Source organism: Sander vitreus, chromosome 4 (assembly GCF_031162955.1).
Source record: "Sander vitreus isolate 19-12246 chromosome 4, sanVit1, whole genome shotgun sequence".
NCBI classification, from domain to species: domain Eukaryota; kingdom Metazoa; phylum Chordata; class Actinopteri; order Perciformes; family Percidae; genus Sander; species Sander vitreus.
This window is the reverse complement of record NC_135858.1, coordinates 15,602,145-15,616,599: the sequence shown is the minus strand read 5'-3', so window position 1 is coordinate 15,616,599 and position 14,455 is coordinate 15,602,145. Positions and strand designations below refer to the sequence as shown.

At 39.0% G+C, this 14,455-nt stretch overlaps 3 protein-coding genes across 4 annotated transcripts in view; 2 read left to right on the top strand and 1 right to left on the bottom strand.

The window, feature by feature from the left end:
• Positions 1 to 243: 243 nt before the first annotated feature.
• Positions 244 to 2,564, top strand: uqcc2 (ubiquinol-cytochrome c reductase complex assembly factor 2). The gene is made up of 5 exons (XM_078247296.1): positions 244 to 445; positions 1,678 to 1,752; positions 2,170 to 2,236; positions 2,319 to 2,466; positions 2,558 to 2,564. Exons 1-5 carry the CDS (start codon positions 308 to 310, stop codon positions 2,562 to 2,564), a joined length of 435 nt encoding a protein of 144 aa, XP_078103422.1. The 5' UTR covers positions 244 to 307.
• A 387-nt stretch (positions 2,565 to 2,951) lies between these two features.
• Positions 2,952 to 5,229, bottom strand: tspo (translocator protein). The gene is made up of 4 exons (XM_078248627.1): positions 5,038 to 5,229; positions 3,991 to 4,166; positions 3,737 to 3,875; positions 2,952 to 3,609 (listed from the first exon to the last, which is right to left on the bottom strand). The coding sequence occupies exons 2-4, from the start codon at positions 4,161 to 4,163 to the stop codon at positions 3,436 to 3,438; spliced, it is 486 nt and encodes a 161-aa protein (XP_078104753.1). The 5' UTR covers positions 4,164 to 4,166; positions 5,038 to 5,229; the 3' UTR covers positions 2,952 to 3,435.
• A 6,173-nt stretch (positions 5,230 to 11,402) lies between these two features.
• Positions 11,403 to 14,455, top strand: part of LOC144516921 (sodium- and chloride-dependent GABA transporter 2-like) — a 55,135-nt gene continuing 52,082 nt past the window's right edge. Inside the window, exons 1-4 of one of the 2 annotated variants that reach the window (XM_078248624.1) lie at positions 11,403 to 11,618; positions 13,340 to 13,465; positions 13,595 to 13,683; positions 13,895 to 14,081. In XM_078248624.1, coding sequence (XP_078104750.1) covers positions 13,618 to 13,683; positions 13,895 to 14,081 — 253 coding nt within the window. In that variant the 5' untranslated portion in view covers positions 11,403 to 11,618; positions 13,340 to 13,465; positions 13,595 to 13,617. Of the gene's footprint in view, positions 11,619 to 13,339; positions 13,466 to 13,587; positions 13,684 to 13,894; positions 14,082 to 14,455 lie in introns of those variants that run through there. The other variant, XM_078248623.1, reaches the window with a different exon arrangement.

Here is a 14,455-nt window from a genome sequence, read left to right as displayed (position 1 = left end):
ATTTTCCAAATTGTATATATTTTAAATATTGCTTGTGTAGTATTATTATTATTTCATGTGTATTTTTTATTTAATGTTTACTCTGTACGTGTGCTGTGTGTCTGATATTTTGCTGCTGCAACACCGTTATTTCCCATTTTTTTGGGATCAATAAAAATCTATCTATACTGGACACTGTAGGAGTTAGCCAACTCCAGAAGATGGCAGTACTGTTGCATTAAGGATGCAAGCTGCCGTTAAAACCCAAAGAAGAAGAATAAGTACATGTCAAAGCCCGAAATTCTTTGTACATGTCCGTTGTCCAAAGATGTCTGCCACCAGGTACCGTCGGTTCCTAAAGCTGTGTGAGGAATGGCCCCGGGACGAGGCCAAAAAAGCACGGGATTTGGGGACGTTTCTCCGGCAGAGAGTAGCTTCAGCCTTCCGTGAGGGTGAAAACACACAGGTAAGTTACTGTAGCTAGTGTAACTGACACAGCACACGGCTACATTTACACCGAGCTAAGCTAACGTTAAGTGGATAATACCCATGATAACAGCCGTCGACCTTGGCTGCCCTGGAAGTTGATTGGCCCTCTTTATGATCTTTATGATCAATATTATATATGCAGCTTTAGAGGGCGATGTAACGTACTTCATTTTGTATCAGTTTTTACCTTATTCTCAATTATCACATTTTAATGAGCCAGCTAGAAATGCTGCCGTCATGTGAACAGTGTTTCATAAGTGGTCGAGTGTAAGTTACAAGTACAATTTTGAGGTGCTTGCACGAAATAGTTCTGTTTTGTACGTAGGCCTTTACTTGATTAACGTACACCATAGAAATATACTGTACTTTCTACTCCACTAAATTTATTTTTAACAATAACAACGTGTTGCACATTCTTGCACTAGAAATGTACAGCTCTATTCACTCTATGGATTTTTGAAGATAATACTGATATCGATAAGTTTTAAAACATTGAATAATGACTGATCTTATTTTTTTTTTGGCTTAAACACATCAACCACATCAATAAAACAAATACCACAACAATAAAGTACTGTATTGTACTGTAAGTTTGTGTTATTTATTGGCATATATATATATATATATATATATATATATATATATATATATATATATATATATATATATATATAAATAATAGCATGAATTATTTATCATCGAGGGGCTAATTTGCATCATCTGCTAAAAGTATTTCTACTTTTGATACTGATGATACTTACAGATAATACTCAGGACCTTGACATGGAAAGGAGTGATTTTTACATTGTTGCATTGGTATTTTTATTTTAGTCTAAAAGCTTCTCACACCACTGATTTTTAAGAGCCTGTGTTGTCAGTTTTTAAAATGGTCACATTTTTATTACAAATATATAAATTAATTCAAGCAGAACAGCAACAGAGGTTTGATGAAATCTGACTTTTTCATGTAACAAATTATCTTTTATTTTCAATTCATTTATTTATAGAATGTGATTATTTTCAATGTCAATGAATTTGCCTAGTCATTTACAACACGATGTACAAATGTTTGTATCTGTTTTCACTTTTATAATGTCGTCTGTTCTATGCTCTAATAAAATGTCAGTGAAATATCTGAAGTTGTATTTTTGAGAAATGATGTTCCTATAGTATTTGACATTTGTCCAATCAATACATGTTCCCCACTAGATCTCAGATCCAGAGAAGTGCGACCACATGTATGAAAGTTTGGTCCGCATTAATGACAACTTCTACAGACAACGAGTAAGTAGAGTATATATTCACATATCACATGTGCTTTGGCCTGCCCTTTCCCTGTAAATGCAACAGATGAAAGAGAAATCCTTCTGTGGACAATACATTCCCCTCCGGTCTGTAACATGAAATGTATCAGCTAAGAACTACCTTCTCAGTCACGTGCAAAGACTGTAAAGAAAACATTTTGGCAGTTCATTTTTAGCGTTCTATAAGGGTAATTAAATACTTTATAGTTAGTACAAAGGTCTCATTAGTTTGGTGCTAGAAAAGCACTTTAGATTACTGTTTCCTCTTCAGAAAGTACTCCTCCAAACAATGTATTCACTTAGCTATTTTATGAGTATGTACGTCTGTGTGAAATCTATTAAAAAAAAAAAAAAAAAGACTAATATATTTAATCCAAATGTGTTTGTGTATGCTCAGTTTCCTCGCGTTAGAGACACAAGCTTTACTGGAGTTACAGTGGAAGAGTGTAAATTGCTTTTGTCAGGTATGTACCCACAACATCACATTTATGTCCATAACTATTTATGAAACACACTTTTATTACAGTTGACTTTTTCTCTGTACAGGGAATGTGCAACAGATGGACGAGGAAAAAAAGGGTTTGTGGAAAACATTAATGGAGAGATTCTCCAAATCACCAGAAGACGTTCCAGAGAAAGCTCCTGAAAATAACCTCCCCACAAAAATCTCCTTTCCTTTATTTTCTCATTGCATGTATATAAATAAAGCTATTGTTGTGATCTTTATGGACTGTTATTTTTCTACTCTATTTTAGGGCTCTTTACAAATTATTTTAACTCTGCAGATGTTGATTGCGTCACCTATAGCTTTGAAGGGATCAAAAACAAAACAAAATATAAAGAAGGGTGATTGAAATGGAATTCCCTCCACAAACATAAATTAGACTGAAATACTTTAAATAGATTTTAACCCTCGTATTGACCTCGGGTCACATTGACCCGTTTTAAATTTGTTTTATATCAGAAAATATGGGAAGTAGAAATAAGCGCTGAAAATGTGTAGAAGAAAAATGTAAACATTTAAAATGTTGGAAAAAGCAAAAACAAATTTTTCCAAGGTTGAAGGGAAGACAACACCAGATAACCTCTATCTCCAATTATTATTGTATTCACTAGTGATCAATTGGATATACATCTTTATTTGTATTGAGTTATAGCAGTAACTACAAGGAACAATACTTCATTATAAATGACATTTATTTAAAAAAGCTAATCAATGCAATTTACACTTGACAAACTCCCAAGAGATTATTTTATTAGTCCATATTGTAATCATAGTTGCATACAAAAGCCGTCACAATATGACAGTGATTCTCATTCACTTCAATTTAAAGAAGTAGCCTGATTAATATTGCATTAAGAGCTTTGAATTTTAGCAGGGATCTATCCAGTTTGGGTAACAAAACAATGACAAAGATGGATCAGAGGCAGGTTGTTTTATCCTCAGAGTAAGGCTAAGGTGTGTATTATGCTGCCGCCCCATTGCTGCACATGGCAAGCAAGAAAAACTATGACAACACTATCTCTCAATGACCTCATGACTTCTTTGTATCTTTTTTTGTTTTTTTTACATTGTCTAAAACTAAAAGCTAAGCAGTGAAACAGTGCAGCAATTTAATGACAAGAAACATGAGTTGGAAACAAAGCACACAGAACTGTCTCCCTACTCCTCTTTCTCCTCACTGTTGTCCCTCCATATGCAGTAGTTGAGAGAGGTGGCGAGGCACAGCCAGGACAGGTAGGGCGCCATCAGCAGTGTGGCAGTGCGGCTGACGGGATACCAAGACACCATGGTGGCTGCGACGGTACTCGTGAGAAGAACAATTTCCATGAGTGCCTAAATTGGGCAGAGAAAGGTTGTTAAATGGACATGTGGATATAGGATATTGAGCTGTCGTCCCTCATAATCTTCCCATTTGGTCTCCCAGTTGAATTCAATTATTACGCTTATGTGTGAAACTTACCAATTTCAGCTTGTGTGCACCAAAGAAGATAGGAGTCCAGGTCCAGTTCAGTACTAGCTGCAGCCCATAAAGTCCCAGTGGAACCAGAGCATCCTCAGTGAAGCCTCCCAGCTCTTTCCACACCAGGTAGGAGCCATACCTGCATAACAACATTTTAAAAAGGATCATTTAGATAAGGAGGTTGCATCACTGAGAATAAAAGACTGCAGTTGTAGATCTCAGAGACTGTAGGAGCCTGTCACGATTATGCTTACCCCATGCCTGTATACAGACAGGTCCACACGACAGGGAATGCTGCATTTGGTGGGCGCCATGATGGTTTCTTCAGGGTCGTGTACCAGGTCTTCACCTGTGTGCGTGTGATGTAACCGCCAATGAGCCCCCCCAGGTGCGGCAGGGCAGTCATCCCAAGCATAGGCAGCCACATGTTCTGCAGGACACATTAGCTCTTCAACCTCTGCTAGGGCTGGGCATTAAACCTCACTACTTGACAGAGTCACGTGATAATTCATTTTCTCTGTGGGTTCATCACTAATATAAAGACCCTCATTCACGTACAAGTATGTGGGCCGTTGTTAATATGAGAAATATTGATTATACCCAGCAATTATTGAGACTTTAAATGGCCGTAGTTTGAACGTCCACTCAAGTTAGCTAAGTTGTTAACTTACTCCTTTGCCCTGTTAAAAGTCCCGTTTCAGACTCACTCACCCAACTCCTTGTCAGATAAGAATTTGTCAGTTTTTATGTCACCTGACTCTAGCAGAAGGCCCTGAAGATAACACATTGTCCCAGAAGTGCGATCAAACAGCGTGGTAAAAGCTTTTAGCTCTTACAAACAATGTTTTTGTTGTACAAAAATTGTTTTCGGTTTTTAGGATGCTGAATTGTCTATATAAACCTTTGCAAAATAGCTTACTAGGTCGTGGTAATTAGGATCTTTGCGAATGCCCAGCAGACGGTCTGATCACATAATGTCACAACCAAATAGAGTCAGACAACTGTTGTATTTAAAAACAACACTTGCATTTGCTTTTTCCATTGTAAAAAAAATATTTAATTAATAATAAAAAAACAAAACAACATGTTTTTGCCAGGGACCCGACGTCACCGTCAGACCAAGGCTGGTGTCTGATTTAAACACTCAAATAATAATATCTGCACAATCCATAAATCCAATATTCTTCGGGCTGGATGTGAGAGAGGTATTTTAGGACAGTTAGCTAGGTCAAAGTTACAGTTAACGTTAAACGTAATGTTGCTGTCATATTGTGTAACGTTAACGTGAACATGTTACTCACCCCTCATTCAGTTGTTGTCCGTACAGTCTGCAACGTTACAGTATGTAGCTATGTTGTTTTGTCGGACTAATTAATGCTACACACCTAACGTTACAGTGAAAACAGATATAGCTAGCTAAGTTTGTTGAACGGGCAGGGCTTATCAGTGTGGTACAGTACCAAGCCCCCAGGAAGAGCGTCAAGTCTGAAAGCCACCATGGGCTTAGCGGATAATGGTGGTACTGCACCCCATGGCCCAGAAAGACTTTTCACATAGACTTTGCATGGCGAAAGAAACGTCTATATTTCAGCGGATAATTTGTTTCTGGGTATATCAACTTACCAGCCCGAACACTGAAAGGGTCATTGTTTAAAACGTCACGTTTTTAACATTTTTAACATTCACTAGAAGCGAATCCAGAATTATTAAATATGGCATGATGAACGCGCATAGTGGACGCGAGCAGAGCCACGGGACTGCGCCCGCCCGCTCACATGACTGTTCTCCCGAGCTCATGTAGCTAGCTGTAATAATGGATATAGCTAATGGTTGTAATTCACCATGTGTTCTATTAATACGTCCATAGTATTATCTTATGAAGTTATGATACATCCGAGGGATGTATGTATGCTGTAAAGCCTGTTAGCTACGTGGATGTAACGTCATTAGCGTTTCCCAAACTGGTGGGCTATCGGCTAGCTAGCTAGTTGCTAACATCAGAGGTAGCTAGCATGACTGTATTAAGATCTATACATAGCTAGTTATATGCCTAGCTACATAACGTTACTACAGACTTAGTGATTACATCGCCTTAGTGCTCTCTTATGATACATCCAAGGGCTGTATGCTGTAAAACTTGTAACGTGGATGGGGGATGAAGCCATGGATGAGCTCTGTTCACGAAACTGCAGGCTAACTGCTAGCGCTAGTTATTAGCTAGCTAGCTAGTAGCACAACATAGTTATTAAATGTTCTTGGTTGTCTAGCTAAATACATCCATCGTTTATTTAGCTAAGCATGTAAACGATCGAGAACAACGAAAACACAATGTTTAACGTTAGTGAATATTTTAGACAATGAAAACGGCGAGTTCATGAGTTCGCCACTTGTACGAGACACGAGAGAGGAGCTCATGAACGCGCATGTTGCTACTGGTTGCTACGACAACACAAACAAATTGTTGCTAGTGCGCATGCCCATCGTGAGCCAACCAGCGTTATGGGCCAACAATGCGGAAGAGCCGAGCTCCATGTTTGCTTTATGCGCTTTTGGGCACTCTCATCTATCATTTCTCTCATTGGAATGTACGGGGCTTCCCGCCGAACTGCTGTATCCAGTTCTCTTAATACATCCATGTACAGTACAGACACTCCCCGTGCACACACACGCCAAACATTGACGTCGCAGCTCATTGGTCGGGAGGATTTACTCAAGAGAGTTGGTGGAGTATTTTGGTAGTTTTTTTTTTTAGTTAACTAGCTAAATAATATGTTGTATAACGCCACAGTTGTCCACAAAATTTCAAAGGTCACAACATACACTATCGTCCCCTTACTTCCTGCTCGGACGGTTATTACATTTCCTCGTTGCTTGCAAAACATAACGTTACACAAATGGATACGTGTGACAACAAAGATTAAATAACCGTCAAGATAGTTCCCGCTAGTAACTCTACCTCTCATAGGTAGCTTTTTGTTCCTCAGTGGAGTCAGTTAAAGAAAGCTATCCAGAATATGCTTCTGGCTAGTAAAACATGTTAAATGGTAAACAAACTACAATACATAGGCCTACATTTAAAGTCAGTAGACTGTTTGCACCATGTTATGCTTCGAACATTGGTGAAGTACTCAGATCCTTATGGCGAGTGGATTGTGTCATTCAAAGGATACCCAGGAGCAGTATGACACACACACACACACACACACACACACACACACACACACACACACACACATATTGAGTGAATTCAAGTCAATCAATATTCAGTAGGCCTATGTTAAAATGTCTTTCAATTCGTTCAACATACATGTTCCAGGCCCTTCATCCATTATAAAAGTTGCTCTAAAAGTACTGACAGTATAAAAAATAATACGATTTTAAATTGTAGTACATCATCAGCTTATGTGACCTCACTGTTGGAAGAATGCATTGTAACTCTATTGATTGAACATTGACGCTATCTACTGGATCATTTGCACTAATTGCCTTACTGTTTAAAAGCTTCATAGATCTGTTTACATGTAACTTTATGTACATATGTGTACGCATATGCATGTATACACTTTGAATACTTTATAGTATCTTTGCAGATGGCCCCAATTTAAAAAAAATTCCAATTTGAGTCAAAGGTACCACGATCTCACTGTGTGGGCTGACGCTCTGTTCTTTGGCAATAATCCCAGCAATATGAAAACCAGTCAAATCACTGAATTATTTATTCTGTAATGGGTAAATGTCACTCAAGAACCTTCATACCCTTAATAGTTGATTTGTTTGTATTTTTTGAGTGAATTGACATTCATTTCAGGTAACAAGTGGTCGCAACTGTCACTAAGGCTAGCTAGCTCCCAGGATCCTAGGACCTGGGTATCCTTTGAATGACACAAAAGTATTAAAATCATAAATGAACACTTGCTGGGGAGCTAGCTAGCCTTAGTGAAATGAAATGAGTTTTTGAGTAGGTTTGAGTGACCGCTCAGTGCCTGCCTGCCCTGACGTTTCAGTGCAGCTAACGTTAGAGACACACAAACCACTCTACACAGCAGATTCCTACAAGATTAATAAAGTGTAAGTATTGATAATAAATATTATCTGTCTGTTTATTTATGAAAATAAAAACAATTTTTTAAAACTTTAAAATCTGTTTCCCTTGAAAAAAAACTATAGTTCTAAGTTATGTTTACTTTATATATACTTGTTTAGATTACTTTTACTTATTTAGTTATATTTACTTAATGTTGTGAAGTTGTTCTTACTTAAAGTGTAGATACATTTTTGGTTGTTTTAACAAAGAAAACATATACATACACATATATATATATATATATATATATATATATATATATATATATATATATATATATATATATATGCATTGAACAATGTTAAGGACTAGTCTGTAAAACAGGCAATTGTTATTAAATTTCTGTTTTGATTTTCTGTTTTTGTATGAATTAAACAATATAAACGTTTTAGTTAATGTGTTTAGATTGCTACTTTTAGTGTGGACAGTTGTGGAAGAAAAAGTCACTACACTTTGCATTAACCTACATCATGGACCACCTGCCCATTACTATATATCCCAAACTTTTTGCACATCCCTTAACATGTTTGTACACTCTGCACTAAACCATTCAGCCTCTTTTTTCTTGTGTTAAACAGCTATTTTGTATTTGTTTCTGTATTTATTGTTTATTTCATATTAATGTTTAATATGTTTGTTTATGTAAGCACCAACAACCAAGGCACATTCCTTGTAAGTGTTACTTTTGGCAAGTACTCAGATCTTTTTACTTAAGTAAAAATAGCAATACTCTTTTAGTCTGTAAGTAAAAGTCCTGGATTCAAAATTTTACTTACGTAAAAGTACAAAAGTATTCGCATCAAAATATACTTAAACTACCAAAAGTAAAAAATAATTGGGCCTTTTTTTATGTGGCTAAAATAAGTTTAGCTTCTGTCCCCATCCACAGCGGTACGTTTTACGCTTAGCTTCCGTTCCTCCTGCCTGCTTATCCAAACTGGGGGTGTGGCAACCGCCACCTACTGTAGGTAATACTGATTGACTATGGATAAGTAGTGTACTAAAGATCCTTATTTTTTTATTTTATTTTTTTTAATCTAATTTTGGCACTTGCGTTCCTCCCCATGTCTTCACCACTGACTGGCTCTTGTTTCCACCCTAATTACCTGATTGAGTTCACCTGGTCACTTCTTATTTAAGACTGCACTCCCTCTCAGTCAGTCTCTTTTCCACCTTCACGTGGGGGCGGCAGCTGGTAAGATGAGGTTTACGGTGCACTTATTTCTTGTTAACATGTTTGATATTTGAATGACCGCTTTATGTATCGCTTTTCTTCAAGATGACTATGTTAGAATATTGACTAAGTTCTTATTTGTTTCTTCCAGATTCTCCAACCCATGTGTGTCTGTTATCTAGTGATGGCAGTCTGATACTGAAGCTTTGATGCGTGCTTCCAACCATTAACTACAATTCCATTTTCACCACTGCTCCGAAGGTTGCTTTGGTACGGAAAAAAAATCTCGTGACATATGACGTCCGAAGCAGCAACTGCTTCGTTCTCTGAATGAATCAGCTGAGTGGTTCGCAGCGCCACCGCCACACACAAGCCAGTCAGCTGCTGCACTGCAACTGGCACCGCCTCGTTCCGAGTCTGAATTGTAGCGCGCGCAAAGCATTACTTTAATGCACAACATTGCGTTTGGTTCGTAGTAGCCTCTACAGTGACAAGCAGTTTGTTTGTATCGATTTATTTTCATTAACCTACTATGGAAGCATCTATAGGAAGAGGTAGTTGTGACGTGGAAAAAATTTATTCTGATCGCTCCTGATAAGGTAATAATGCTTTGGATAGAATCGTCATCCGTTCCCTCTGAACGAATTTTCTCTAAATGTGGAGAGGTTGTGAGCAGGAAAAGAAACTAGCTCAGTCCAGGAAGTGTGGGGGAAAAAAATAATGTTCCTTAATAAAAATCTGAGTGTTCCCTATCCCACATACCCCCTGGCCATAGTTACACAAGCACACCCAACTTGTGCCATATTTTCCCAGCAAATCCTGTTTCCCAAGCACTTTCTCCCCAATAACATAGTACACAAATTAATTTTTCTTTATTTGTCGAAAGAACGATATCCCATTTAGAGTGTGTGTGTGTGCTTGTTTTACTATATTCGCGGGGTCCAAAAACCGGGGAATACAGTATACTTGTGGGGCCCAAAATGCTGGACCCCACAAGGTTATAGGGCTGTTTGAGGGTTAAGACTTGGTTTTAAGATTAGGTGAGGGTTAAGTTTAGGCATTTAGTTGTGATGGTTAGGGTAAGAGACTAGGAAATGCATTATGTCAATGACGGGTCCCCACAAAGAGAGTGAAACAAACGTGTGTGTTTGTGTGTGTCACTAGTCTTAAAGCCTCCTGTCCACTATCTTGCCGGGATAATTTAGATGCAGCCTTGGCACTTCACCAGGCGAGGTCGCTGCTACTGAAGCTTCGAGTAATGAACCCATTTTCAAAACAATTCTTCTAAGTGGTTCAGTGCTTCACCAAAGCTTCATTTTCCCATCACTACTGTTATCCATTATCATTTACCTCACCCTTTTGTTAAATAAATCTTTGCTGAATGGACTGACTTTCTCTGTGACTCACTCATAGCATCTGACCGATGCATCATGACGATGGCAATCAACCTCTAAAACCCTCCTTAACGAGTAGTCTGCTCATACAACAACCCCACTTCAAAAAAATCTGATCTCTTATTCCCTTTTATGTAAATGTAGGCTACTTTTCACACATTTCCACCACTTTGGACAGAGCCAGCAGTTTCTCCCATTTCCAGTCTTTATGCTAAGCTACACCACTTGCTGGCGATTGCCTCATTTACAGTAGAGATGAAGTGGTATTAATCTGCTAATTCCCAGTAAGGAAGCGAATTAACATATTTCCAACAACTATTCATTTAAAGTGAACACAGAGGATCAGTGGTGTAGTCTACGTATACGCAGTATAGGTATACCCAGTAGTCTATACACACTAAGAAAGCTCCAGGATTTCCATATACCCACGCACCACACGCAACAACATACTTTCCATTATATTTCTGATATATTTTGAATTGTCATCTGTGTTTTTCTTCTTCACATAGGCTAAATAAAGGTATTTCCACTGTAGATTGGTGCATAAAAGTGTATCAGACTACAGGAAATGAAGTCTGATGCTCAAAACTTCCCTGGGGGAGGACACCCAGACCCCCACTATGATATGCCCCCCCAAAGGCAGATTCTGGCATATATATATATATACTACAGTATACCCACTACAATACATTAGACTGCACCACTACAGAGGATGAATGTGAAAACAGCCGTTTGTCAAACGCATGTAGTGAATATCAAAGAAGTATTGCAAAACATACTTTTGAGTGGAGGAGGACTTTAATGGCTACACTGGAAAAAAGATGCACACACATTGATGGGAAAATTTACAGCACGGATAGGGATGCTTTTAACTCCCAGTTCAGTGGGGTTTTTGCCCCTCCCAGTCCGTCAGCCAGGCACACCTTTCCTCTCTGGTCCTCCAGCGTTTCTTACCTTCTTGTCGCTTTTCTCAGCCTCGTTGTCTGGCGGTGAACTCTCACCCCAGCTGCTTGGGAAATGTCATACAGGCAGAGGCCCGTGCTGCAGTAGGGGGCGTAATAGGAGGAAAAAAAATAACATTTTTTCTGCTCTCACCGCATCTTTTATCCACGTCTCTGCCGTGCATGTGCCACATCCCGCTACCAGCAGCAGCCGCCGCAGATAACTAATCGCAGTCTCAATGCTCATTTCGCATTAGGGCTGATATAAAAAAAAATCCGTGCCAGACATGTGAGTAGCAAACCATCGCTGTCGTCCTGACTGCTCTATGTGCTCACGCTATTGTATCCTCACACCAATGAGAACAAATGGTCATTGAACCGTGTCGTTGTGCATTTAGTGTTCTGGTTTCACGGTGGCTGAGCTGAAGTCTCTGCACATTGACGGGGCAGATGTAGCCTCGCTGTCTGCTTGTTTTGGGGGGCTCTGCGTCGGCTTGGCTAATTGAGCAAAAGGCAGGGATTTGTCTGCTGTAAATAGCCCAGATGGAGGGAAAGCCCATTCAATCACTGGGTTGTATGACATTGTGTGTAATGTAGCATAGCTCTTTTTTTTTTTTTTTTTTTAACTTTTGATTTAAGGTATCTGTGAATTGGTAGTGTGGAGTCCAGCCTGGCATCTCCAGTCAGATGTGGAGGCCCAGGTTAGAGCACACATAATGCGGCGGTGTAGATCTGAAATTTGTTTGTAGGGCTGTGTAAGTGTGACAAGTTGCAGAAATTACAGGATGATCACTGGTGCAGACGTGAGCACAAGAAACGGGAGATGTTTTGTGTTTACTTTCTATAGCTCAATGCACAGATGTGTAAGATTGTTTTCTAATATTTGTTCTGTTCTGTGTTTACTTTTCACTCCTGATCTGAAGATGCATATGCATAGTTTGTGATTTCACTGTACCATTTCTTTAATTTGTATATGATTCTGTAATAATTTGTTGTATTTCGTCTTGGTTATTTGTGATCGTACATGGAGATGTGCACCAAAATAATCTCAACTCAAAGGTCCACTTACTAGCTTTTGAATTAGGGAGTCTAACTTAAACACCAGTCTAACTTTTTCTCTCCTGATTGGGTGGTAGCTCAACTCAGATTATCAGCCAATGAAGTGCACAGTTGAAATCTGGATGCCATATGTTGTGGGACTAAATATACTGATTCAGTGTATGGAATCGGTGCATCCCTACTTTTGAACACATATCATGGTCCTCAATAGGGGATGAAGACATTTTCCCTTTATTTAGTTATGGGGGTATTTCATAATGTTGACTGTTGTGGACAAGCTCAAACTCCCAATTTTCACTGTAACTTTATCACTAAAAAGTCATAATATTAAATGTTTGGTAATCATGTTTTAAAATATTCTAAATCTGTGGATAATTTGAAGGCTTTTCTGACATTTTGTTTTGAGATTGGATAGTAGAGATGTAGTCCCGCATTGCCAGACCTATCGCCACAGTGCTGCGGAGGAAAGTCTGGCTAGTCCACACAACATTCCTGGATAAGAGAAAAACGTGCTCTGGTTTATCGGCATATCTTTAAACCAATCACACTCGTCTTGGGGCGTCTTTTAAAAAAAAAAAAAGATAAATATATTTGATTGTCGGTTCTATCTCGGAGGATGTTTCCAGAATCGACCGGAGTTTAGAATGCCAACACAAAGAAAGCGGAAGGTCAGGGACATCCAGCCGATAATGAGGAACATCCGGGCCGAACCACCGGAACAATCCCGTAAATGAAACGTCGTCAATATAGACTAGTAGAGAGTTACCAGAAATTTAGGGCAGAAATAGGAAGGATGACATGCAACAGGTTCAAGCCACCGTGATGCCCTGACTCCACCTATACATTTCTACTAAAATGACCAACATTTATATTTGATATTTGCTTGCAGGGGGAATGTATGGATTGACACAAAAGTTATATGTCTAAACTTGTTTGTTGTTGTGGTTTCAGGGGGGAGAACATGATGCCTCTCTTGAAGATGTCAGTCCAACAAACTAAGTGGCTAGTGACGACGATGCCCAGTCGAAGATCCTGGGATTGATACGTGAATCCCTTTACACCGATGGCCTGGACTGAGTAAGAAGTTTGTGTGTGGCTGTTCCCTGAAGTTGGATGTTCAGTGTTGTGTTGTCTGAGTTGGATAACTGGCATTACATTGCAGATATTGTTAATAGCAGTGGGTGATGATGTTCCCTTCCATGACAGGTTTCAGCTGGCCTGCTGAAGCTATGGGGAGTTGTTGGAGCTGTCTGTACAGAGACCCCGTCCGAGACAACCATCTTACAAAATTTAAGGTAAATAATCCCACATTTACTTCAAATTCAACACATTAGATCTGCTTTGAATTGAGATTTTTTGGGCTGTTAATCACCTGTATAACACCACTACTTATACAGTTTGTTTCCATGTGCCATTATTCTGTAATAAAATGTATTTTACAGTGTATTGCAATATTCTGCAATTACAGTTCCTTCTCTCATGTTATATTTCTTCTCCCTGTCCTAGGTCACCAATGTGGACGATGAAGGCAACGAGCTGGGCTCTGGGATCATGGAGCTCACTCAGACCGAGCTCATTCTTCACACACGCAAGAGAGATGCCATCCGGTGGCCGTATCTCTGCCTGCGCCGATACGGCTACGACTCCAACCTGTTTTCTTTTGAGAGCGGTCGTCGCTGTCAGACTGGGCAGGGTAAGAAACTGTTTTTCTGTTTCAGTATCACAGCTGTAGAGTCGTAATGATGATCATGGTTTTTGTATTTATACAATTTTTACCATTTATGGTGCTTACTAGGCTTTTTTTCACTAAAGATATTTCAACATGTAGGAAAATTACAGGTGTGAATATTAAATTGAATGTTCAGTTTCAGGGTCCTCGTAATGTACATGCTAGATAGCTGTCATGTCTTACCGGGACACTTTAATAGTATGGAGCACTTATTAATGTTATTAGTAACAGTCTAAATAACCGCTGTGAAAAAGACTTCTGTCGTTTTCAGACTACACAATATCAGCCTGATAATGGCCAGACCCGACTGGAGTGTCTGGAACAAAAATTAGCTCTTG